At 37.4% G+C, this 23,533-nt stretch overlaps 5 protein-coding genes and 1 non-coding gene across 6 annotated transcripts; 2 read left to right on the top strand and 4 right to left on the bottom strand.

Moving 5' to 3' along the window:
• The first annotated feature begins 2,640 nt into the window (after positions 1–2,640).
• Positions 2,641–4,398, top strand: LOC106447463 (expansin-A4-like). The gene is made up of 3 exons (XM_013889387.3): positions 2,641–2,943; positions 3,038–3,356; positions 3,721–4,398. The coding sequence occupies exons 1-3, from the start codon at positions 2,796–2,798 to the stop codon at positions 4,028–4,030; spliced, it is 777 nt and encodes a 258-aa protein (XP_013744841.1). The 5' UTR covers positions 2,641–2,795; the 3' UTR covers positions 4,031–4,398.
• On the bottom strand, positions 4,164–7,948 carry LOC106450270. The gene is made up of 9 exons (XM_013891920.2): positions 7,849–7,948; positions 7,653–7,772; positions 7,256–7,571; positions 6,353–6,743; positions 6,147–6,246; positions 5,993–6,052; positions 5,827–5,910; positions 5,640–5,747; positions 4,164–5,568 (listed from the first exon to the last, which is right to left on the bottom strand). Exons 1-9 carry the CDS (start codon positions 7,918–7,920, stop codon positions 5,260–5,262), a joined length of 1,560 nt encoding a protein of 519 aa, XP_013747374.1. The 5' UTR covers positions 7,921–7,948; the 3' UTR covers positions 4,164–5,259.
• Positions 7,949–8,986: 1,038 nt separating this feature from the next.
• Positions 8,987–11,218, bottom strand: LOC106450271 (serine/threonine-protein kinase BIK1-like). The gene is made up of 6 exons (XM_013891922.3): positions 10,841–11,218; positions 10,465–10,772; positions 10,125–10,260; positions 9,905–10,047; positions 9,693–9,816; positions 8,987–9,480 (listed from the first exon to the last, which is right to left on the bottom strand). Exons 1-6 carry the CDS (start codon positions 10,890–10,892, stop codon positions 9,098–9,100), a joined length of 1,146 nt encoding a protein of 381 aa, XP_013747376.1. The 5' UTR covers positions 10,893–11,218; the 3' UTR covers positions 8,987–9,097.
• Positions 11,219–12,984: 1,766 nt separating this feature from the next.
• TRNAC-GCA lies at positions 12,985–13,056 on the top strand. Its single transcript has one exon. It is a non-coding gene; the product is annotated as a tRNA-Cys (tRNA).
• A 69-nt stretch (positions 13,057–13,125) lies between these two features.
• Positions 13,126–19,372, bottom strand: LOC106381420. Its single transcript, XM_013821316.3, has 11 exons — positions 19,160–19,372; positions 18,998–19,082; positions 18,183–18,896; positions 17,941–18,062; positions 17,663–17,809; positions 16,724–17,570; positions 16,073–16,531; positions 15,701–15,993; positions 15,470–15,568; positions 15,265–15,387; positions 13,126–15,153 (listed from the first exon to the last, which is right to left on the bottom strand). Exons 1-11 carry the CDS (start codon positions 19,235–19,237, stop codon positions 13,420–13,422), a joined length of 4,701 nt encoding a protein of 1,566 aa, XP_013676770.2. The 5' UTR covers positions 19,238–19,372; the 3' UTR covers positions 13,126–13,419.
• Positions 19,373–20,575: 1,203 nt separating this feature from the next.
• LOC106447465 (ACT domain-containing protein ACR9) lies at positions 20,576–22,674 on the bottom strand. Its single transcript, XM_048778634.1, has 5 exons — positions 22,430–22,674; positions 22,060–22,281; positions 21,546–21,964; positions 21,175–21,459; positions 20,576–20,951 (listed from the first exon to the last, which is right to left on the bottom strand). The coding sequence occupies exons 1-5, from the start codon at positions 22,581–22,583 to the stop codon at positions 20,811–20,813; spliced, it is 1,221 nt and encodes a 406-aa protein (XP_048634591.1). The 5' UTR covers positions 22,584–22,674; the 3' UTR covers positions 20,576–20,810.
• Positions 22,675–23,533: the final 859 nt, after the last annotated feature.

Raw genomic sequence — 23,533 nt, forward strand, 5'->3', positions numbered from 1 at the left:
ATTCACATGCGAATTCATTTGTATTCTCATGATAAAGGCCTCTTAAGCTTCTATGCGTGCATGACTGTATATAGATAGTAAATGTATACAGTAATTTTATATATTATACCAGTTTTTACCAACACATCGCCGTGATTAATTTGACAAATACCGCCAATTATGCAATTGCACGATTAGGTACGGAGTACAAAAGTAATTTTACATAAATATTACATTTGGGATTAATTTGAAGTAATTACTACGATTCCACCAATTTGATAGTATTAAAAACTTTGTATTTCTAACTAGGATCACTACATTTGTCTTACAATCTATCCTCGTAAACCATTTTTGTAACTCGACAGTTCTAGATTCGCAATAATTCGAGTTCATAAACATAGCAAAACATATATACTCATATATACACAGACATGTGATCTTTATGCATCTCAATACATTTGTCCACGTATCAGAGACGAATTAAAGCGTCAGTAACTACACAAATCCATCTAGAATTTCACAATCTTAACACAGAAAAGGTGAGAAGCTGACACATATAGGGCTGACGTGGCAGATATAAGTAGATTTGTAGTGACGTGGTTGTTATAAGAAGATCTGGTTGGTGCATAGATATGCCTTGCCATCGCCATATATTACAATCCTTAATGCTCCTCGACAACCTGGCATCGCCCCCAACTGCTTTCCTCTTTTTCCAATTATCGCTTAGATAAAAAATTATGCCTTCATCTATGTACATATATTGATTTTAAATGACCCAATAATAAAACCTCTTATAAATATTATATAATTTTTTTTACTAAGGAAATTAAAATTAACACGTTAGGGCATCTCCAATGCAACACTAAAATATACTCTATATTTTACTTTAAAATAGAGTAACTCTATTATAACTCTATTTTAAAGTTGAATTTGCTCCAATGGTTCACTATATAATAGAGTGAAATATAGAGTAATCTTATTTTTTCACTCTATATTTGGAGTAAAAAAACAAGATTACTTTATATTCAACTCTATAATAGAGTAACTCTATTATAAAGTGAACTATTGGAGCAAATCCAACTCTATAATAGAGTTACTCTATTTTAGAGTGAAATATAAAGTAAATTTTAGTGTAGCATTGTAGATGGTCTTAACATAAAATTGACGCATATATATATATATATATATATATATATATATATATATATATTCTGATTTTATATTACTTTTAGGTTGCTGTTTTTGATAATGGTGGCGCGCCTATGCATAAAGGTTAAATGTGTTAGTGTGCAACTGCGCATATTCTTTATTCAACAAGAAAAAGTGAAAGTTCTTGTAGCTATATTACGGCAGCTGGTCACTAGAAGTTCTAGAGCTGTAATTTATTTACAATGGAAGACTTTTATTTTTCCTTTAAAAATTAACATATAAAACTAAAAAGTCGTTCTTAAGTTTTCAGGCTAACAAGGTATATGTTTATAGAAGCAAAGAAGCATTATACTGTATATGAGAACAATAATTTCCAGCCGACAATAATTATAAATTGAATTGTATAACACGCGTATACATAAACACTTTTGTAATTTCTAAGATCCACCTTCGTAATGATATTTTCCAAAAATGTATTTAAAATATGGCTAAAGAAATGTTGAATTGTGGAGAGTCTAGACTGAAGTTGAGAGAATATATGAACATTTTGACTTTTCTCACGTGAGAACTAAGACTCTGAAAGCTTTGCATGTAATGTAAATCTTTGACAGTTTTCCTTTTTTTGGACATAAAACTTTGACCGGTTAAGTTCGATAGAGTTCGTATCGGAGCAGGTGTTGTATCACTTTAGGTACGGCTAATGCACGGCGCAATACGTGGCCCGATAAATGCGGACAATTACGGATCATTCTTTTATTTTTGCTTTGTGAAAAAAGTTTAATAAATTGAAATAAACACTTTATTGATTATTCTATGTAAAGTTTCTGCGTAAGTGGGAGTCATTATCTTCCTTCTAAACTGAAATCTCTTGATTTTTGGAGGGTAAATAATTGGCGGCAATCGGTTGAGAGCTGTAAAGAACCAAACAATTTTGAATCGAAGCTTTTAAATCGAAATACTGTAGCTAGTTATCATCATTTATGTATTGAATATTAATGATTATGAGTGAGGTTAATATAGAGTTTTTGGCAAAACTGAAGATGTCAAGATAGTAATAGAAAAAGGTTAAAGAAGTAATGATGGGTTAAGCAAAATTCTTCCGTGATTGATGCTGCAACTTGTTTTTGAGCAAATCTTTTCCCCTTTTAGCTAACGTAATAAAATTAGGTGAGATAATCAAGTAATCAACAAATTATATCATCATAAGTATGAAACGCCTCATATAAGTCAACTCGATTTTATATAATTTGTTGAGCTTTTTTAGCTTTAGGTAAATCATATACTGTATTATTCTAGATCCAGGAAATGAATGAGATAATATTATTTTGATTATCATTATTTATTAAAAACAGATTTAATATATACTAAAATATGAGAAAACCGTTACAAAGTACAAACCTACCTCCGCCTTACGTAGAAATAAATAGTAATCAATTATTTTTTGTTTTGACAAAATAAATACTTAGCCATATGTATCCCTCTCTAACTCTAGGTTTGGAGTTTCCCTCTCTCCATAAATACCGAACCTCACTCATTTCTTCTTCCTCACCATCATCTCTCCAAGTAACAAAACCTAACTCTTTCTTTAACAAGAGCTCAAGCTCCAAAGAGCTCTTGTTTTTTTTCGTCCCCCCCTTTAGAACCCATTCTTAGCACTTCTCACAAAAATGGCTATTACTAAACTAGCAGTTCTCTTTACCACATTTGTCCTCTTCACCCTCACCGACGCCAAAATCCCCGGCGTCTACTCCGGCGGCGCGTGGCAAACCGCACACGCCACTTTCTATGGAGGCAGCGACGCCTCCGGCACTATGGGTTAGTCCACACAAAAACAGACCATAAAAACAGAGTAAATGCAATCAAAATAATCTTTCTCATTAACCAAATATATTTTTATTTTATTTTACAGGAGGAGCTTGTGGTTACGGTAACCTTTACAGCCAAGGCTACGGAACCAACACGGCTGCTTTGAGCACGGCTTTGTTTAATAGCGGTATGAGCTGTGGAGCTTGCTTTGAGCTAAAATGTGCCAACGACCCACAATGGTGCCATTCAGGTAGCCCATCGATCCTCATTACCGCAACCAACTTCTGCCCACCAAACTTTGCTCAGGCCAGCGATAACGGAGGATGGTGCAACCCGCCAAGAGCCCACTTTGATCTAGCCATGCCTGTCTTCCTCAAGATCGCTCAATATCGCGCCGGCATTGTCCCCGTCTCATATCGCAGGTACAGAATGTTGTAGTATATATTTAAGACCTTGTCAATATTAACAAGAACATAAAACCTTCATGCTCACATATGTTTTACTCCAAAGCACTCATCTTTAGAAATCTTGAAATATTAAATTTTAATATTCATTTATATATAATACTACATAAAATATATAGAAGGTATATTTTATAAAATTTGCTTAAAGCATTTAAAAGTGTTGGGCCGACAGTAATTTTAGTTATGATAATTTGCTAAATGAATGCAACTTTGGTTTCAGTTTAGGTGTTCTCTAATAATGCACGAATAATTTCTCCACATTTTTGTTTGACATGTAAGTGAGTGAGTAAACTAAGTGTGACATGTTGGTTCTTTATTGTAGGGTGCCTTGTAGAAAGAGAGGAGGGATAAGGTTCACAATCAACGGTCACCGTTACTTCAACTTGGTTCTGATCACTAACGTGGCCGGAGCAGGAGACATCGTGAGGACGAGCGTTAAAGGTTCACGAACTGGTTGGATGAGTTTAAGTAGGAACTGGGGTCAGAACTGGCAATCTAACGCTGTTTTGGTTGGTCAGTCACTTTCTTTCCGCGTTACAGGCAGTGACCGTAGAACCTCAACTTCATGGAACATAGTTCCTTCTAACTGGCAGTTTGGTCAAACATTTGTCGGCAAGAATTTCAGGGTTTAAGCGAGTTTCAAGAAGCTATATTAAAGTGGTCGAGACAAATGAAAACTCTCCGCTAATTTCGCTTCTCTTTCTTTTTTCAAAATTTTAAACTAAGGAGAGAAAATCAAGGGGAGATAAGTATCTTTGACTTTTGTTTTTGGTGTGTGTTTTAATCTTTTTTTGGGCTTGGTGTTTTAATTGTGGGGGCGAGTGAAAGAGAGTAGTTGAAGTGGCTGTGAGAAAAATTTGTAACAGCCCGCAGCTACTGAAGTATTTACAATGGTTGGGGGTTTTTATACAGTGGTTGGGTTGTAAGTTACAACTTGTAACGTTTAATCTCGTGTAATGTAATACATGGTTATGTTATTAATTATACTAGTATTTACTAATCTTCTCGTTTGTTTTCAACTAGCCATTTTTTTTTGTCACAACTATTATCAACTAGCCATTTATAAAACAGTTTCACTTGAGATTGAAGTTAATGCACGTTAGTGATAGATCCACGGGGATCCCACTTAGGTTTGGTAACGAGAAACAGGAATAATTCAATGGCTATAGGTCTAAAAGCCTTTATTAAGTGGGAATTGTTTTTTTTTACCAAAAAAAATGTGGGTATTGTTTTATTTTTGACTGATGAATAAACAAATAAATAAGAAAAGTATTTCTTGACAGGTGGCAGCATTTGATGCAAATGTAACACAAGTCCACAAATCCATTACTTGTTATTCGTTTTCCTTTTTGGAGATATGAACGGAACATGTCTTCTCCACTGACAATTTAAGCTAAAGTTTATTATTCATCTCCATTATATATCTTTATTGTTTTATATTACTCCACTTCTAAAGGGTTTAATTTTTCATATGAAACTCGATTTTATTTGTTTTAAGATACAAACAAATAATAAGTTTTACAACATCAGCATTAATAAGAGATACTATCCTTAATTAGAATATTTAACATATACTATATAATACTAGTGTATTTTAATTTTGCTATTAAATTTTAAAATAAAAATAATTGAGCCAATGAAAAAGGTCACATAAAACAGTTTCTCTATTTTCCAAAAATTTCTACTATAAAAAAGCCCTTTCTTGAAGTTTTCACTTTAAAATAAAATATAATTTATTTTACAAAAAAAAAATAATTTAAATCCTAAAAATTGGTTGAAAGACTATTGATGATGGTGCCCTTACCCGAGAGAGAAGTTACCCAAACATTGTTATTCTGATCTAAATAAGGATTTCTAGTATTTACAATGACAATAGATAACGAAACTCATGGCCATATGTTTGAATCTCTACCATTTTAGCTAAAGGAACTTTTGCTTTTCTTTTCAAACATTCCATAACCATAGCCTTCAGGCTCCCTGATCGTGGCAACTGGCTGTAGATCCATTCCAAAAGAGATTCAATATCATCTGCAAAATCTTTCATGTGCCATTGAAGAAGCTGTGGAACAATAATCTTTTTCTTGCTGGAAACACCTACGGAAGCTTCTAAATACTCCACTCTTGCTCTTCCTAAATCATTCACCACCTCATCTGCTGTATAGACTCTAAGCTGCACATGAATACCAAGCTTATCATCCATCCATTTTCAATGGTCAAGATAAACTATGTTTGTACACTTACTGCTGGTGAAGACCAACTTCCGCGGCAAAGTGCAAATGTCACGTTAGGCTCTGAATATCCTAAACCATAAGTGTGCCGCAGGAGAGTTTCTTTCTCATCAAGTGAATCCTTAATTTCATGAAGATGTTGATTACCTTATTGGGCACTTATGTATATTTTGTAGGTTATAAAATATGTATAAGCTTACATGTTCTGGTTCACAAGGATGCCGTAAGACAAAATGTTCAATTGCCAAAGCGTTGAGAACTATGCCACCGACGTTAAGTGAAGCCTAACAAAATAAAAAAAGAACACATTCATATGGTTGGATGCTTATTTACAACTGAAGATAAACTTTTTATTCAAAACCTTACCTTGTTCATCAATGTAAGTAGTTTATTGTGTGATGAAGGTAACCCATACTCAAGAAAAGCCTATAATTAGAAATATAATTCGATTTTAAGTCTAATTTTTTTGTGGTATATATAACAAAAGGTTCAATAATTTATTTTGTAACTGTGGCCGTACATGCATGATACAAGCGTTGTAGATATTGATCCAGAAAGCGAGTTTTTGCTTGTAGGTCAAGAAAGTTAAATCCACCTCTGATAGTTTTTCCATCAAAACACTATTAAACACGCATAGATAGTCAATAAACCACTTTCATCAACAATTATACTATCTGATTAGATCATTTCAGTATATTAAATCCAGAGAATGTAAAAGTAGAATACCTCAAGCGTGGAACAGCCGGTGAACAATAATATGTGAGACTGGTCACATCGATGGAACTTCTTGAAATGTGAATGAAGTTCTTGTAAGGACCAATATCCCTAGTGAATCCTCCACTTGAGTCTGGTAAGACGTGGTAAGGATCAAGATTCATTGCATTCTGATAATGACTATATGTGTTTGATTTCCGGCTACAAGAAGAAGGCCGTCTCGAAAACTCGACATCCCCTTTGGTCTTTGATGAAACTTGATTCAGTTCTAAGTATATGCTTATGAGACAGTTTATGAGTTGTTCTGATACTTCGTTTGGGTCTTCTTTGCTCTTCACTTCCACAAGCCTAAGCCCCTTTCTTACTCTACCCATGTGTGGTCTCGATAATCCATCATATTCATCTGGCAAGTAAAACGACGAATCTGAGTGCAATGTGAAGTATACGAGTAATGTAGAATATAAACTTCCACATAGGGAGTTTCGATGGAACATGAGTAATATTAAGGGACTTGAGCCAATTCACTCATGATGGACCAGATGTATTTTAGTTTTGTTTGGTTTGATTTTGAAGATAAATTTTAGTTTGAGAAATTTCGGTTTGGTTACTAAAGGACAACCTTATTGATAGTTTCTAAGGATTGCATTAATTACAAAACTTAGAAAAAGAGGAAAGAGAGAGAGTAAAGTATTGGTGTAGAGAAGCTTGAAAAAAAAATTTAGATACTATTTTCTTGCGTGTCTTCTATTCATCCAAACTTTTTTTTAATTGAAAATTTAAATAACAAAATTAAAACATTTGTGTCAGATACTCTTTCATGGGCATCTACCATTGGTAATGCTCTAATACTCTCGTTGTGTCCTGTAGTATTAATGTGCAGCTTATAAACGTTTTATGGAATAAGCAACTACTTACCTGTGAATCCACCTGAAGAAGTGGCATCCAAGAAATCAGGAGCATAAGAGAAGGATAGCCTTGAGTGAGTACTAGAGACAGTATCTAGAGCAGAACGTTGATAGTGATGCGAAAAAGATCGTTGTTGAAGATCATGTCTTAGTTGCAAACTTTTGCGTCTCACATGATTCTGTCTAGCTAATGTCCTCTTCTGTTCTGTCAGCTCTTGCGTTTGTCTCTGTTCGTAGCACAGTTTAAGCTTCAGCTCCTCGATTTTTCGGTCTAGACAAAGAATCTCTGCCTCCACTAAGGCAAGTTCTTGTATAATCTCCCTAAACTGTTAGATATACATCAAAATAGTTTGATCGTTAGGTTAGGACATTATACATTATATGTGAGATATGGTTAGTGGTGTAACCTGTGGTGGAAGAAACAATGAGGAGAGACTTGGGAGTGAAACAACAGAGCCATCAAAAGCAGACCGTAAACTTCTACTCAATGCTTCTTCTTCCTCTAGTCTCTCTTTAAGATGCATTACCTACATAAACACAAACATTTAAAATAACATAAAGTATTGCTTGCAAGTATTTTTTTTAAGGAAAAAAGATGCTTACTCCTTCCTCTAAGTCATTTCTCTTGTTACTATATTGCAGTGAAGCCTCCATGAAGAGTTTCTCAAATTTCATGCGTTTTCTAAGTTCCAGAGAAAACAGACATGAAGAGAGTATATATGATTAGACTGAACGTGGGAGCCATTAAAAGGGTCGGTCGGAGAATTGGACTTAAATAATGTAGTTAGAAGCACACGATATATTTAAAACAGTTATTGACTTTTGTGTTTGGTCCCTTTGAGGGATAATGCAAGTCACATGAGTCTTGCTATAATAACGGCTGATCAGATTCAGACAAGAACACAAAAGAGTTTGCTTATAATTATAAACACAGATTGTAGAGGTGGGCATGACATGAACCCCATCACCGTAGAGACTACTTTCATGTATTATCTGATTATTTATTTTGTTTTACCTTGTAAGCTCAGCTGTAATGCTATTTTGTATACTTGATATGGACCATATAATAGATTAAACTCAAAGAGATCAAAACATAATATAAGCAAATAATATGATAATTCATGTAATCTGTTCATATCGTTAAAATTTAATTAACACTCTTCTTAAACTTGCTCACTCGTCAGTGTCGTCACCGAAGTATACATCATAGACATAAGCCTAATCAATAAAGCCTGCGTTAAGGTCGTCACTGCTCTGACCAAACCAACTTGAACAAAGTCTGCTCTTCAAACAAATTTGGACAGAGCCATTACTTTGGCAAAACCAGAGATTAGTTCAATAACATGGTACGGCGGTTGTGGCTGTGACGTGGCGGTGGAGAGGGAGTAGCGCCGTACAACCATACGTGATATGGGAACAGATTAAGACGATGTTTTGAAGCATTCAAGCCTAGCAATCGTGTTGGTTGTTGTCGTCATCATAGCTCGTCGATCACTCAGACATGAGACACCACACACACAGAGTAAAGGAAGTCTTGAGTTGTGTTTGGTCACTAAGCGGATAAGAGATAAAGACGGCACGCAGTTCGAATGCAGAAGTGAGAAACGACACGCGTTCTTCAATTTAAATATTGACTTTTCAGCGCTTAACCAAACAGTTTAACTAACCAATCCAAACCGAATAAATTAAAATTGATTGAAACTCAATATTCAATTAAACCGGGAATATTTACACAGCATCCTACGACTTTTAAAAAATTGTATTGAGGAAAATCTCTACATCAAATTCAAACGTATTAACAAAAAAAAAAAATCAATAATAGTTACAAACACAATAAGAAAGAAAAAATAACCTATACTTCTGGTAACTTAGCTCTGGTTTTATGTTTCTTGCCATCCTTAACCGGATCGGTCTGAGTCGGTTTCCCCAAGTTGTCCTGAAGTTGTTGCAAGGCACGGACCACTTGGTCCATGGTCGGACGCGACTTGGGTTCGAACGAGATACACAGCACCGCAATGCTGGCCATTCTCACCGCCTCTTCGGGTAAGTACTGTGTGTCTAGCCGAGGGTCCACGATTCGGAGAACCTTGCGTTTGCTTGTGAGGTAAGGTCTAGCCCATTCCACAAGGTCTTCTTCTTCAGCCGGCCTGTTGTAGTCCAAAGCTTCTTTACCCGTCAAAATCTCTAGAAGCACAACTCCGAAACTGTACACATCGCTCCTTGCGTTTAAGTGACCTGAAAGTATACAATAATGTGAAAACATGAATCTAAGGACTCAAACCCTTGTATCCATATGCAAATAAAAAAAATTTTACTTAAACATAGACTCCCATATTTGTATAATTTTTTATTTAAAATCTTCACTAAATTGCATATAGCCTAATACCCCTGAAATCTAGAACCGACCCATATTTTTTTTTATCAAGAAGATTAGTAGTTTAGTTAACCTGATGACATATATTCGGGAGCAGCGTAACCATATGTACCCATGACCCTTGTACTAACATAGCTTAGATCACCCATTGGACCATCTCTAGCTAGCCCAAAGTCAGAAAGTTTCCCATTGTAGTCCTGTTATTGGAAAACAAAGTCATAATCAGTAAAACGTCTTTCAAAGATTAGTGAGACTATCTATTTCTTTTGAATATGTATTTCTTACCGCGTCAAGCAAAATGTTGGAGGCTTTAAAGTCTCGGTATATCACTTTGACAGGGTCGCTGTGGAGGAATGCAAGCCCCTTTGCTGCATCAAGTGCAACCTTGACCCGTAGAGACCATGTTAGTGGCTTAAAATGTGAACCTCCTGCTTCAAAATCACTTCCATAAGTACATAACATTTCAATATTTCAAAACAACAAACAATGATTCAGGGGAACTCACTTCTGAATAGGTGATTCTCAAGACTTCCATTTTGCATAAACTCATATACAAGAAGATGGTGTTCATCCTCCAAGCAATAACCAACCAGTTTCACTAGATTTGGGTGACTCAATTCTCCCAAGTAATTGATTTCTGTCTGCATCATAACAGAACATATCAGACACAATCCACACACATTAATTCAGACGTATTATCAGCTTCCAACTTAAAACCAGTTGACGATAATTAGATTGATCATAACCTTTTATATATTAGGTAATTATTTTTCTAACTACCGATGTGTGATTTCATTCTTTTCATTAACGTATATAACTCAAGTTTGAGGAAATGACCACTATACCAGCCATTCGTGGTGGCCTTGAAGACCTTCTTGGTTAAGCTTTTTAACGGCAATGACTAAACCGGTCCCCGGTTTAGTCGGAGTGAGACTGGTTTCATCCAACCAACCTTTAAAGACAGAACCGAACCCACCTTCTCCGACCACACTGTCCGGTCTGAAATTTCTGGTTGCGAGTTTGAGCTCGTTGAAGGTGAAGCTCTTGACGGACGTCAACTCGAGTATCTCCTCTTCTGTCTTCCGAGCCCCAGCCCTCACGGATGACGATGTCCGGCTCCACATGCTTAGACCGGATAGATAGCTACTCTTATCTACATAGACATATGCTAATAGATGAAGAAGAAGATTCCGAGAAAGTTAATAGATGCAAAGATGGTACCATTGTAGGAAAAGTTATCGGCCTTGACTGGAGAACTGAAGCAAGAACCCATCAGAGTCCAGAACAGAACAGAGTCTTGATTCTTGATCGTTCTTCTTCAGCTGCTTGAACCGGATTAAAGAGAAAGAGATGAGAACAGAGAGAGAAGAAGGTGAAGAATTGAGAATAAGGGTTGGTGTTAATGAGAGGCATGAGGCATGACAGAAAGAGAAGAAGAATGGTTGCTTTGTCTTTATGTATAAAGTCAAACCAATGGATACAAGGAAGTATAGTTTGGCCAAAAGATAAAAAGTCGTCGGATTCTATTTTCATCGAAATAATATGTTGTGTGACCAACTGTTTTTAATTTAAAAAAGTCGTGAGAAATCTTTTGGCTATATCCTGTAAGGTTTTTTTTTTCAGAAGATTGATAAGAGAAACTATCCGTCACATTACTGGTTTTGGAGTGTTCTTTTGTTACCGTCCGTATCTGATTTATTACCATTTATGGGTACGACAAACAAACAGAGAGACCCGAGGATTTCATATTTGCTGTCGTAAAAACAAAATATTTATTTGGTCTCGGGTGTGTCATCACTGTCATGTGTGTGTGTATGTATGTAAACAGAAACTACGTATAAATTATAAATAATAATTAAAATCATTGCCTCTCTTACACTCTACATTATTTTGATTTTTTAAATAAATTATATCATATCTTGTTTTGTTAATTAGAAGTTTAGGCATGGTTATCACTGAGACTTGACATCATGGGTTTTGATATGAATGCACTATTTCGAATCTAGTTAACAACAATTGTTTATGATAAGAAAATGTTGGTAGGAATTCACTTTTTTTGGCTTTATATAATCTTTGTTGGGTTGTACCAAAATCAAAGATCGGAGAGTTATTTTTAATTTTTAAATGGTTAGAAAGTTTGGATCAAAAGCATCGAGATCTAACGTGTTAATTTAAATTTTCTTTTCTTAAGAGAGCATATTCTATCTAACGGGAATAGAACCAACGACCCCTCTCTTAAATCTTACTCTGTGGTCCAAAAACATTATCAACTAGATCAACTCCTTGTTGGTCACCTAAATTATTTTAATACAACTGATTTAGGTTTTCTTTGGGGTGCACTTCAGATCATATCAAACTCCTCAAAGCTTATTTTTGTTTCATCATTTGGCTGGCTAGCCGTCTTGAATCGATCCCCTCTACTTGTAAATGCATTTGCAAAAAAAAAAAAAAAACTATTTTGATTGCTTTTTATTGTTTTGACCATTTAATTTTCTTCAAACAATGTTCAAAAACCATGGTAATAACTTTGTTTCCTGTTGTCAACCGTTGTCGTACGGAAGTAATGGAAACTCATTATTCTAGATGCAAGAAGTTTTACAAACTTTTCGAGATCGCTTTACATACTAAATAATTGACCCAAGCTATCAACTTTACTCCTCTCTCTATACAAGTTCATTATCAAGAATCTATTAAAAGGGAAAATATGTTTGACTTGGGAGGTAGGTTTGTGATAATGAGTGACTTATTGTTGTGGACGTCGCTGTCTGTTTGGTGTTACTTTTGGACTTTTTGGTTAATCTAAATATTTCTCGACACTAGTTGGTCAATCTTTATGTACGGATGTACTATTTTGACTTTGCCCTTGTCGTGTCTTCCAAACATTTGCTAACTACCCTTTGTCCCGATTAACAAAAACGTTTTCCCCCTAGACGAACATAAACTAGACTCTGTTTCCTTTCTCATTTTTTTTCTTTTCAGATTAAAGACCCCGCAGGGTTAGTTGAAGAAAGAACTAATGTTGAACTTTAAGCATGTATCTATTGGGGACGTCTAGTTTGTTTGGTGAGGCTGTGGGAATGGTGGGAGTAATGAGAGTGAAAGCAAATGTAGGAATGTGGGGGAGCTTTCTTGAGTTGTTCAAGAATGCATACTAATTGGTGGTTAAGTAATGACGCATTGTGTCTGGTCATTATTAGAGATTAGGAGATGCTAATTATGATGGATCCAAATTTAAGAATACCCACTTTTGTTCTTTTTCTGCATCATCTGGATCATGTAACATTGAGTAGAAACAAACGTTGAGAAGAAATATTGACGTGATTATACTTGAATTGTTAGTTTGCGATATTAGAAATGCACAACAAGGGTCCATAGCTCAGTGGTAGAGCAATTGACTGCAGATCAATAGGTCACCGGTTCGAACCCGGTTGGGCCCTTCTTTTTTTGTCTTCTCTTTTATCTTTTTTTCTGGAAACATAAATTATTTAATAAGATTAGTAAATAAATAGACAGAAGAGGGTAAATACATAAAGAGGGGAACACCAAGTCAAAGTGATCATTAAGTTTGTCACCATGATACAAAAGCATGGTACAAGTAAAATTGTATAACAAAATAAGCTTATGCTAGAAACAGAACAAGCGTATAACAATGGTGGTATTCACTTAACCATTTTCAAAAACTGTATTCCCATATCTTTTCGTTTCTTATCTCCAAAAATCCCCATTTCCTATGTTCCCTACTCTTTGTGTGTTCTAAAACTATGTAAAGGGAAAAACACAAGAGGACCGCTTTTCAAACTTCAATCCACCAGAGTGATTCCTTTCTTTCGAGCCTCTTCTTCAATCTTAGCGCCTCTTTTCTCTTCTATACTTCTAGCTACACTCCGATAACACCTCCACAGCTTCACAGACATTGGATATACAGACACAGCTTTACTCAAGAATCTCTCTGCTCTTGTCTTGAAACCGTTGATATTGCTCAATATCTCTCCAGCCTCCACCCATATATACTCGGGAGCTACTGGCATTGCACAAGAAATTGTACTTGCAAGATTCAGACCTGCCCAGAAGTGAACACCCGAGGAACCAGAGTCCTCTTCTTTCTTCAACAGCTTACTTACAGACAAAGCCAGCGGGTAGTTGCACGGGACCAAGCCTAGGATTGTTTCCACAAAATCCACCAGTTCCTTTTGTTTACTCAGCTTCTCCGGTACAAGAGATGGTCCGTACCATGCTTCAAGAACTGTGTTTACCACTAAGACTTCAGATGAAACTGGCGCCAGAAGGTTACTTACTAGCTTCCTCACTCTTGGTTTCTCAGCGCTGTTGCTGATGAATTTCCACGATAGTGGCTCTTTTACAGGTAAAGAACTTGCTTGATCAAGGTAAGAGTTGAGTAATCTCAATTGTAGGTTGATTGGAAACTCGCCTGTTGCTTGCAACGAATTGATTAGCTGGAACACAGCATGTTCTCTCAGGCAATGCATAAAATGATCAGGAGCAGTAGCTTTAAGCGCTTGGTCAATGGCTGAGCAAGCACCGGTCCAATCACTTTGCAGTAGATTGTGGAGAGTGAGATTAAGATATCCAAACATCACATCCACCTGATCTGACGCAACGCTCTCACTTTCTTCCTCTGTTTCTTCATTAGTCAGTGCTGTCTTTTTCTTACGAGACGATACATCCCATACAGAGGTATACCAGCGGGACATGAGCTCTCTTGCCGAGTCGTTGCTTCCTCCTTGCAAAGCATATTCAGCGTACTGATTCCAAATCCATTGTGTGCCTGAAGCATCTTTTGGCTCCTGCTTGAGAAGCTCTTCAAACACAGACGACAACGTGTCCTTTGGTTTCATCCTGGCTGCTAACAGTTTTAGCTCTAAGCAAGATGGGTAAAGCTCAACTGATGCCTTGACAATGTCCCTACATTTTTCCAACTCATCAACTGCAATCGTAAACAGTGCGTGGTTCAGAGCGAATAGCCCGGCAGTGCGCTCTTGTTTTCCATTTTCCGATGAGCCATCACTAATGCAAAGTTCTTCTGAACGCATCCATTTATCAAATAGACTCAGAGCCGTCTGCTTCAGATCACCTACCAAATCAACTGAAGGCCATTCTATTTCTAGCAGTTCCTTCTCCATCTCAAATCGTTGGACAACCGAATCAGGCAGTTTCCTGTAAACAACTAAGTACACACAACAAATCCAGAACACACATTTATCAGAATATGTTAAGCATGTCAGAATTTGAGACATCATTGAAAAGTCAGGGTCCTCCGAAACTGCTGCTGGAGCCTGTAGCTTGGATATTCTCTGGATTGCCCTCGAAACATTCCCAGAAATGCACATAAGGTTGAACATCTGCAATGAAAGATCTAAAATGCAAGCGCTGGCATGATCCCTGTCGATAGACCCAGGTGCATGGTTGCAGAGCGCGGATAGGGCAGCATCATATGCAGTTAGTTGATCGTTAAGTTGTCCTCGACTGTTGATGTACATAAGCCATATTACGTATGATCCGCTACACAGATTGACCTGAAAAGTTTAAAAGTTATCTCATATGCCAACGTGCACAGATAATAAATCATAAAATGGACGTGTGGCTGTCTAGATGCAGGCAATGTCGAAATAGGTGACATAACATACCCCAAGAGACAACATATCTTTCCCATCTGATCCTTCATGTGAATAGTAAATCAGGAGATACACAATCCAAAGAATCTCAGAAGCTGGATCACCTTCAAGACCTCGTGAAAGAACAGAAAGGGCCTGAAAAGAAAAATGGCCACCAGAATAAGAACGAGAGCTAAAGTGATACTACACAGTATTAACAGGAATCAAACAACATTGCCTGGATCAAGCCTTCTGAGTGGTCAATTTCCCGACAGAAAACAGTGAGAGCCATTTCCACGGATTCAAGAGCAGCAACTGAGCCTTGATTAAGGAGATTCTACGAATGCACCAAGCAGGGAGTGCAATACAGTAGTGAGAATTTCAATAAAAAGAATGCAGTATTGGTCAGATCTGCAGCTTGATATTATCATAATTAAAGATTAAAATAAAGAGAAAGAAAAAGACAAACCATCAAGCTATGTTTGATCCTAAGGTATGATGAGTGTGTTCTTGGATTTCCTAGGACTTCAATTCGACCTTCGTTTTCCCTGGCAGGTATATTCTTGTAAAGCAAGTTCGAAGAGGCGAGGCAGACACTAAAGTGCTTCCCCCATATTTGCCCATGTCTTTGAGCCAGAAGGGACTCGTAAGACCACGAATCAACCTTCATTGTATCCAAGCAGACAAGATAAGTTGGTGAATACACCACGTCAAAAATCTGTGATCCTTGCTTCTCATGTAAACTTGACGCAACATTACAATCTGCAAAACGCATAAAATTAGAATTCTAGCAAAGAAAATATCGTTTCTAGAATTCTTATATACATATTTTCTGCCATACCCGGAGGATCGTTCTGACTTTGATGCAAACCGTCATCAGCGAAATCCTTGAAATGTTGCCAAGAGCATTCATCATTATTGCATCTTCCACGTAACTCGTACATGCAGAGAGGCCGAAAAGGGTCCATCTTCAAATTAGACGTGTAAAGGTCAACTTTTCTCTCATATACTGGAGTTCTAGTCAAGCTGCTACGTTGTCTAACATCACTGTATACGCTATATGACTTGTTTTCAAGAGTGGATTCTGTTCCCAGAGATGTAATGGAAGACCCAGGGACCTTTAGATGATTAATTGTGCTCCGAAATAAAGGGCCTGCTGAAGCTACAGACAACAAAAGGTCATCCTCTGGAGAAGTTTCATGGGACTCCATATCTACAGATGATCCAAAATTCTCCTTGATTGTGCTGCGTTCAACTGGTGGTTCCGAGGGACTTCCTTGCAGTTTATTGGCGTCTGGCTCTGAGATTAAAAAATAGGAAGACGTGTTAAAAGAAACTAAAGCACATGAAGAACCATGAAGATCCTCAATCATCTCTAAGAGTAGGACTTGAAAGTAAAGTAAGGTTGCAAATGACTTTTCTCCTTTTGTGAAGTGAATGCCCAGCCAAATAACCAAGAAAAATGCCAATCTCTTATAAATAAACTACTTACTTTTAGAATCACTATGCTGAACTTTTTCGGAGACAGGACTACTTCCATCTCTCTGGGTTCGTTCACTTGCAACATCACTTTCATCCCCTCTATCTACCACAGTCTCTCCATTGGCACATGTGCCACCTCTAGATTCTTCCCGCATACTCAGACGCTCGAATAATTTAGATCTTAATGATGCTTCAATAAGCAAGGAATTCTGATTGCCTAGTGCTTGCTCAAGATTTTCTGCTTGATGCCCAATGTTCCCTTCGGTAGATACATGGTTTACTGGAAATGACTCATCTTCAGCCAACATGTGAGCATCGCTAGACGGGGAGCATAGTCTACTTGCAGTTTGCTTCTCACTGTAAGGCAATCCATCCGAGGTGCTAGCATCATGATCACTGCACGGCTCTGAACCCAAATTCTGTCCACTATGGGGACGATGTAGAGAATGAATGCCACCATATTCGTTGTTATGTGTTTTGGTTGCCAAATCAATGTTTTCAGCACTGTTACTCACGTACCGAAACCCAGTTTCAGGGTGCTCATGATGTATAGAAGGCCACAACAACCTGGTGTCCCGCACAATGAGAGATCCATAGTGAGCAGATAAAGTTTCTCTCTTACTGTAAAGTTCTGCACATTTGGCATTTGCCTCAATCAACGATCTTTGTGCCTTCCTATAAACTTTGAGAGCGTTTCTTTCTTCAATCTCACAAAGGCGTTTACGTTCTTGTGCTTCCTCCAGGTCTCTGTCAAGAGATTCCTCTAGGTTTGTCAAATATAGCATATCCAGTTGACTATGTCCAGGAGCAATTGTATTTCCCGGGATGTTCCAGAAGCCAGAATTGTCCAGAGAAGGCTGAATCAAGCAGAAAAACAAAAAATCAAAAGTAAGGATCATGAAATCATACCAGCCGCCTCCAACTTGTTATTTAAGGATATAGAAAAAACCTGGTGGTTTCCATTGACTATTTTGGGCAACTGATCACTCGACAAGTTGCTACCAACATTTTTCACTGTTTCCAGTTCTCTTGAAGTTAACTGAACAGGAGGATCTGGCTGGCCACATCTTACACCTTCGGAATGATTCGTTTTGCTCTGGAACAGAAAAAAAAAACGCATAAATTGACAAAACACTGGCCAACACTAGAAATAGTTTAACTACTAGTCTTAGAGTCGATAATTCCACTTCTAGTCAAGGAGAAAATACAAAAGATGATGACACTTACTCCACTTTTTTGTAAGACACTAGAGCTTGTATTGCCTTGTACAATATGCTGAGAAATGACCCGGGGAGCAGTCTCACCACTGTTACTACCAATCTGTTTGCAACTAGCATTTGCATTGATACCTACATAAAACAACAAAGCCAGTTGAAACCAGATGTGGGAAAAAATCAAAACATTGATTTACTTAACCAAAATAAGTTTTCTAAGTGAAACAGACAGTAGATATTTTCCGTTAGTCTCACCTGAAAGTAGACTTTTACCGATGGCAGGCGCTTTCATTGGTGCAGCAGTAGATGCTGGAACTCTGCTATCAATAACAGGCTGGCTTGTGTCATTTCCACTAACTTTCAAGCGCTTCTTTGCAGGTTCGTTTGGTTCGATCTGTTTCCCATTACCAGAAACCATAACGAGACTCCTTGTTTGACTGATTTTTGGTTTAACATCATCCTTCTTTGTCTGAACTGCCTTAAGCTTCCGCTCAATTTCCCACTGTTCCCGCTGTGCAATCCGCTGCCTCAGCTCAAGTTCCTGAAGTTTGCTGCTATTGGGATCCACAATCTGTTCAGGACGCGGTGTATCTTTGCTAACCTTCCTCTCATAGGTATGGCTATTTCTCCTAATTACCTTGGGAAGCGCAAGGTTGGGAGCTTTAGAAGTCGCAGCATGACCAAAGGTGCTAGCGGAAGGTGCCTTCTTTGCAACTGCTCTGTTATCAATTCGAAACGGCCCTTTCAACTTTGTTTGTAATAACGTAGACGGGATTCTAGTCCAAGACATGGTTCCTTTCGGTTGAATCTTCGATACCTGCTTCCTTCCTTTGGTTTCAGATTCGCTACCGTTATCGTCATCTGAGAAGTCTATCACAAGGTTGTTGTCGTTGCCCCTTAAAGGAAGTTTCTTCCCTTGTAAGGGAGCAGCAGACACCGCTGGCTTCTTAAGCAAAGATTCAGCTTTTCCTGACAAGTCACAAACAAAACAAGTAAGCTAGTTTCAAAGGCAACTTTCAAAAGTCTTGTTGTTTTACACGCAAAAAAAGAAAACGCCGTGTTGTTTTTACCAGGTTGAAGACGCCTTTGGATGTTAGTGATGGACGAAGGAGCAGAGACATGTTCAGTGAGAGGAGCTCTCGTGCTCGGTTGCACCTAAAAGTCAAAATTGGTGGATCAGATTAGGGAAAAATCGAGATTCGCAGAATAAGGAATAGGGAGAGGAATGATACATCGTCGTCGGAGGTGGAGAGCTCGCCTTCTTCTTTGGCGGAACCCGAAGCTTGCTTCCCGGTGATTGGTGTCGTCATCTTCCTCAAAACCTAAGCTAAGATCTCTTCTTCTCCTCACACGACCCAGAAGATAACGGATTACGAAACGACTATTCTAACCCTACACTCCTCTTTTTTTTTTTTTTTTACTTTCTCGTTTCCTTCTTTTTTTTTTTGTAAAAGGCTTTCAAATTAAAATACTAAAAACATACAGTGTATGGTTGAAACAACCATAAGTTTGATAGAGTATGATGAGACATGCCTCATATTCAACCAAGCATTAGCTTACAATGGAGAAGACTTATGATTCATAAGCTTAATGAGACAAGAGAAGGAAGAAACTGTTAGGAAGATGGAAGGTAGTTTCCGCGGCCACGACGACCCTTTTTACCCCTTCCTCTTACCGTTTTCCATTCCATATCTTGAAACTTTTGGAGTGGTTTTATTGGTCTTCCACCTCGGGACATGTTGAGGTTTGCCGTAGCATCACTCATATACCCTCTTTCATCATCTTGCTTATTACAAGCAATTCGAGTAAAAGGGCTGCCATGTTCTCGTTTCCTTCTTTCCTACACTGTTAATTGTTAAATCCGTTTTTTACAGTTTACCCACCATGTTCATTTTACCTGGATTTGATATTTAGATTTTGTTGGTTTCATATAAATTTTTATACTCAGTTGGATCTGAATTGATGCTTCGGGTTTATATATTTTTCCCATGTATGAAAATAAACTTGATATTCATTGTTTAAAAATAACTAATCATGTTTTTTTAGTTATACTATTACAAAACTATGAAAAATATTACGCATGAAATCTATTGAATACCATAATTTTATGTATACATCACTCTAAATCGTCTTATGAAATCCATTCCTGATAGTACGTCTTATTTCATGCCGAAGATCTCTTGTAAGCATTTTTTAATATTTTGCATAATTCGCATTTTCCATGAATTAAAACCAAAAATCTTTTAATATATAAAGCAAACAATGAATCATTGGTCAAATCATTTAGAATATTTTTTTTTTTTGATCAAATCATTTAGAATACTAATTTAGACTCTGACCAGTTTTTTAAAAGTTTTCAGATACACGTTCGAATTTAAAAGTTTTCAGATACACGTTCGAATTTAGGCCGGAGAATCCTCCATTCGGATTTTCATAGACCTAAATGAGGAAATGGATTCATATTTTTGACTCAAGCTCGGATTCGAATACTCGAGTAACTCAAGCCTAATATTAGACGTCCTTAATTTACAACTGCAGCTACATGTGCAGATTTTGCGATTCGAACCTGGCTCGGTCCCATTCTTCACGTCCATGCACATTCAACACACGGTGACTCCCTGTAAGCGACACACCTGACTCGCGCAGACTCAAGACACGTCCGTATGATTCGATTAAAACCAAAGTGAGTTACAAAGCATTCATTGCAATTGCACTTTAATCCATTTTTTTACAATTATCCATATCTTTACAACGCAACTCACGGCTAAGCTCCACACAAAAGCAACCAACCACTCTCGAAATCTCTTACTTGAACCCTTCATCGAGCCAAGACTCGGTTTCTTAAGGCCCCTAGGATACAACGTTAAAGTCTCTCATCCACTTTCACCAACCCATAAGTGTCTTTGTGACCCTATCCACTATCTGATTCCTAGCACGGTCCAATGGAAACTCACGACGCTCCTCCAAAAGAAACCTATACACTTCCCATTGTCTATCCAAAGTCGAGTGCCTCCCAATCTCAGCCTACAAAAGAAACACAACTCACAACATTTTATAACCCAGTCCGAAAAAACATATAAGAACACTATTAGCCAATCAAAATTCTATAAACATTATTAATTTCTTCAAAATTTACACTTTATCATTATTATTACCTAACAAAAAATGCATTAAAATTGTAAAAAATAGAATCGTATTGAAACAATTATTTTTCTAATCATTTTGAGAAGGATGAATAAATACTTACGGAGAAGATGCAGATTCCAAGAGACTTCAAAGCGAGTGTGACATCGTAGAAAACTCGTGGCCTTCCTTTACCAGATAGTTCCACAGGGTTGGCTACTAATAGCTCAGAGTCTGGTCCTCGGTTCACGATTATAACTCTCAAAGGACACGATATCTCCTCCTTAAGACGAGAACAAAAGCTGTCTTGATGTTTCGGGTCAGCTATCTTCTTCCCGTCCGTACCTCTCACAAACAAGTCAAGATTCCTATAGCCTTTAACCTTCGATGAGAATCTACCGTAAGCAATCTGTATAAAGCACCAATCACACACTAACATCAGTTAAACAAAATCTTGTTAAGGAAGAAGCCTAGACGAGTTCTTGAAAACGTTACATGGACGTCGCAGTCTTTAGAAGTCCTGAGGATATCGTAGAAAAGCCCCTTCTGATCGATACAGTTGATGTGAAGCAGCGTATGCGCAGGGCTCAAGTGGTTATCGACCGTGAGAACCACTTTGTTGGAGATGGAAGTAACGTCAGAGCCGAAGAGCTCATCAGCAGCTTCAGGTGGAAGGGCAGAGAATCGTTGGAGACTCTCTAGCTCGGGACCAGCTAGCTCAATCTCGCAGCTCACACCGTGCTCCCCGAGCACAGCAGTTAGATGGTCGCACGTCTTGGTTTGTCTCTGTTTCGTGTGCAATAGATCCATTGCGTCAGTGATGAAAAACATGTCCAAGACTCTTCCGTCTGGTGTTGTCGTGACTTTGACTCGTTGGATGGTAAACTCTAGCTCTGTCAGAACTTTAGTAACATCTAAAAAAAACCACCAAGAAAAAAAATAATTAATTAATTAAAACCATTAAGACACAAAAACAGATATAAAAAAGACACAAGTAAAGGGACCAAACCGTGAAGCAGTCCTTTCCTGTCGCGGCAGAAGAACTTGAGGAGGTAAAGAGAAGGAGGCTTAGAGACATTAGAAGACTGAAGAGAGGAGTAATAGGAACCCAAGCAAGACGGACAAGCAGACAAGAGACGGTTCTTCAAGCTGTCCCAATCGAATCTAGAAGAACCGTTATCAGGACTGACCCAAAACACTATGTAACACCATCTTCCATCTGTTGAAAAATCTGCAACAATTAACAAACCCCATTTTTTTTCACAATCATCAATAAATTAGAATTAATCACACAATAATTAACATAATTAAATCGAATCTCGAATATTCGTAACCGACAAAACAGAGTATATTCCCTTGTAAAGATTGAGACTTTATACCTGCTTTGGTGATGGAGAGACCGAACTCGAGGATGATTCTACAGAGAGTTGAACCGAGACCTGATTCATCTGGGCAATTCACGGTGACCATGGTGGGATCGCCGGAGTTTTTTCCCGGTTCGATTAAAACGGCGTCGTCGTTGAGAATTCCCATTTTTTGCTCCCAACCGAGGATTAAAAAAAAAAAGAATTCTCGCAGAAAAGGAGAAGAAGGGACAAGAAGAAATATATATATGTGAGAAAATTAATTTTGTTTTATTTTATTTTTGGTTTAATTAGAGTTGTCGGGTTGCTGAGTGGGACCTACGTGTCTAGTCATACACACGTATGAGGAAAAGAAAAAGCTGGGTTAGGCAGTGGACACGTACCAATCTTAATCTTTTGTAAGAAGGGTGTTATCGTAGTTTCACGTTGGACAAGCTGTGCTTTGTAAGACGGTCCGTAGATATTAAGGTAGATGGATAATATAAGATATTTTTTGGCTATGTGGGATTGTTGATACAACAACAATCACGGGTTGTATGATTCGTAATATAAAAATATAGATGATGATGATAATTGTAGGTTTATTTTTTTTATTAATAAACCTGTGGTGGGAGCTTTAAACAAGTTCTATTTTTAATTCGTCGTACACTTGTGTTTTAGACCTTTCGTTGAAGCTGGGTGGTGGGGAAGATAATAATAATTTACTAGTAATTTTAAGACATTTAAATTAGAAATGCAAAGAAAAAAATAGAATGATGTCTGTGGAATATGACTGGGTCGATGTTCTTCTCGTGTCACCCATAATTGTTAAAATATACTAATAGTCGATTGAATGAAATCTTGCAATTCTCGAAAAAAAAAATTGGGGACAGTGATGGATTGATAGGTTCAAGTATACATATAAGAGGAATAAAGGGAAAGGAGTAGCTTGAGTGTCTCTGGCAGAGTTGGAGGGTTTGCAGGGAAAAAATGATGAGACACTCTAAGAGAAAGAGAATCTTTGCAGTTACAAGTTAGAAGAATAAAAGAGAAGAAGACATTTGTATTTCGGGAAGTATAAATAGCTGAGAGTATTGTTTAGTTGCTTATCGAAGATTACAATAGTGAAATCTTTAGTGA

The sequence above is a fragment of the Brassica napus genome, chromosome A4 (genome assembly GCF_020379485.1).
Source record: "Brassica napus cultivar Da-Ae chromosome A4, Da-Ae, whole genome shotgun sequence".
Classification (NCBI taxonomy): Eukaryota; Viridiplantae; Streptophyta; class Magnoliopsida; order Brassicales; family Brassicaceae; genus Brassica; species Brassica napus.

What these genes read in the sequence shown, in the direction of transcription:
- LOC106447463 (XM_013889387.3), top strand. Translation starts at nt 2,796, where the DNA reads ATGGCTATTACTAAACTAGCAGTTCTCTTTACCACATTTGTCCTCTTC. An exon ending in CGACGCCTCCGGCACTATGG is followed by an intron (nt 2,944 to 3,037) that starts GTTAGTCCACAC and finishes TTTATTTTACAG; the next exon opens with GAGGAGCTTGTGGTTACGGT. An exon ending in GTCCCCGTCTCATATCGCAG is followed by an intron (nt 3,357 to 3,720) that starts GTACAGAATGTT and finishes TCTTTATTGTAG; the next exon opens with GGTGCCTTGTAGAAAGAGAG.
- LOC106450271 (XM_013891922.3), bottom strand. Translation starts at nt 10,892, where the DNA reads ATGGGTTCTTGCTTCAGTTCTCCAGTCAAGGCCGATAACTTTTCCTAC. An exon ending in CGATAACTTTTCCTACAATG is followed by an intron (nt 10,773 to 10,840) that starts GTACCATCTTTG and finishes ATGTCTATGTAG; the next exon opens with ATAAGAGTAGCTATCTATCC. An exon ending in CCAACATTTTGCTTGACGCG is followed by an intron (nt 9,817 to 9,904) that starts GTAAGAAATACA and finishes TTCCAATAACAG; the next exon opens with GACTACAATGGGAAACTTTC.
- LOC106381420 (XM_013821316.3), bottom strand. Translation starts at nt 19,237, where the DNA reads ATGACGACACCAATCACCGGGAAGCAAGCTTCGGGTTCCGCCAAAGAA. An exon ending in TCTCCACCTCCGACGACGAT is followed by an intron (nt 19,083 to 19,159) that starts GTATCATTCCTC and finishes TTTGACTTTTAG; the next exon opens with GTGCAACCGAGCACGAGAGC. An exon ending in TCAGCATAGTGATTCTAAAA is followed by an intron (nt 16,532 to 16,723) that starts GTAAGTAGTTTA and finishes TTTTAATCTCAG; the next exon opens with AGCCAGACGCCAATAAACTG.
- LOC106450270 (XM_013891920.2), bottom strand. Translation starts at nt 7,920, where the DNA reads ATGAAATTTGAGAAACTCTTCATGGAGGCTTCACTGCAATATAGTAAC. An exon ending in GAAATGACTTAGAGGAAGGA is followed by an intron (nt 7,773 to 7,848) that starts GTAAGCATCTTT and finishes GTGTTTATGTAG; the next exon opens with GTAATGCATCTTAAAGAGAG. An exon ending in TTCTTCAGGTGGATTCACAG is followed by an intron (nt 6,744 to 7,255) that starts GTAAGTAGTTGC and finishes TTTACTTGCCAG; the next exon opens with ATGAATATGATGGATTATCG.
- LOC106447465 (XM_048778634.1), bottom strand. Translation starts at nt 22,583, where the DNA reads ATGGGAATTCTCAACGACGACGCCGTTTTAATCGAACCGGGAAAAAAC. An exon ending in CAGGAAAGGACTGCTTCACG is followed by an intron (nt 21,965 to 22,059) that starts GTTTGGTCCCTT and finishes GGTTTTTTTTAG; the next exon opens with ATGTTACTAAAGTTCTGACA. An exon ending in CTAAAGACTGCGACGTCCAT is followed by an intron (nt 21,460 to 21,545) that starts GTAACGTTTTCA and finishes TGCTTTATACAG; the next exon opens with ATTGCTTACGGTAGATTCTC.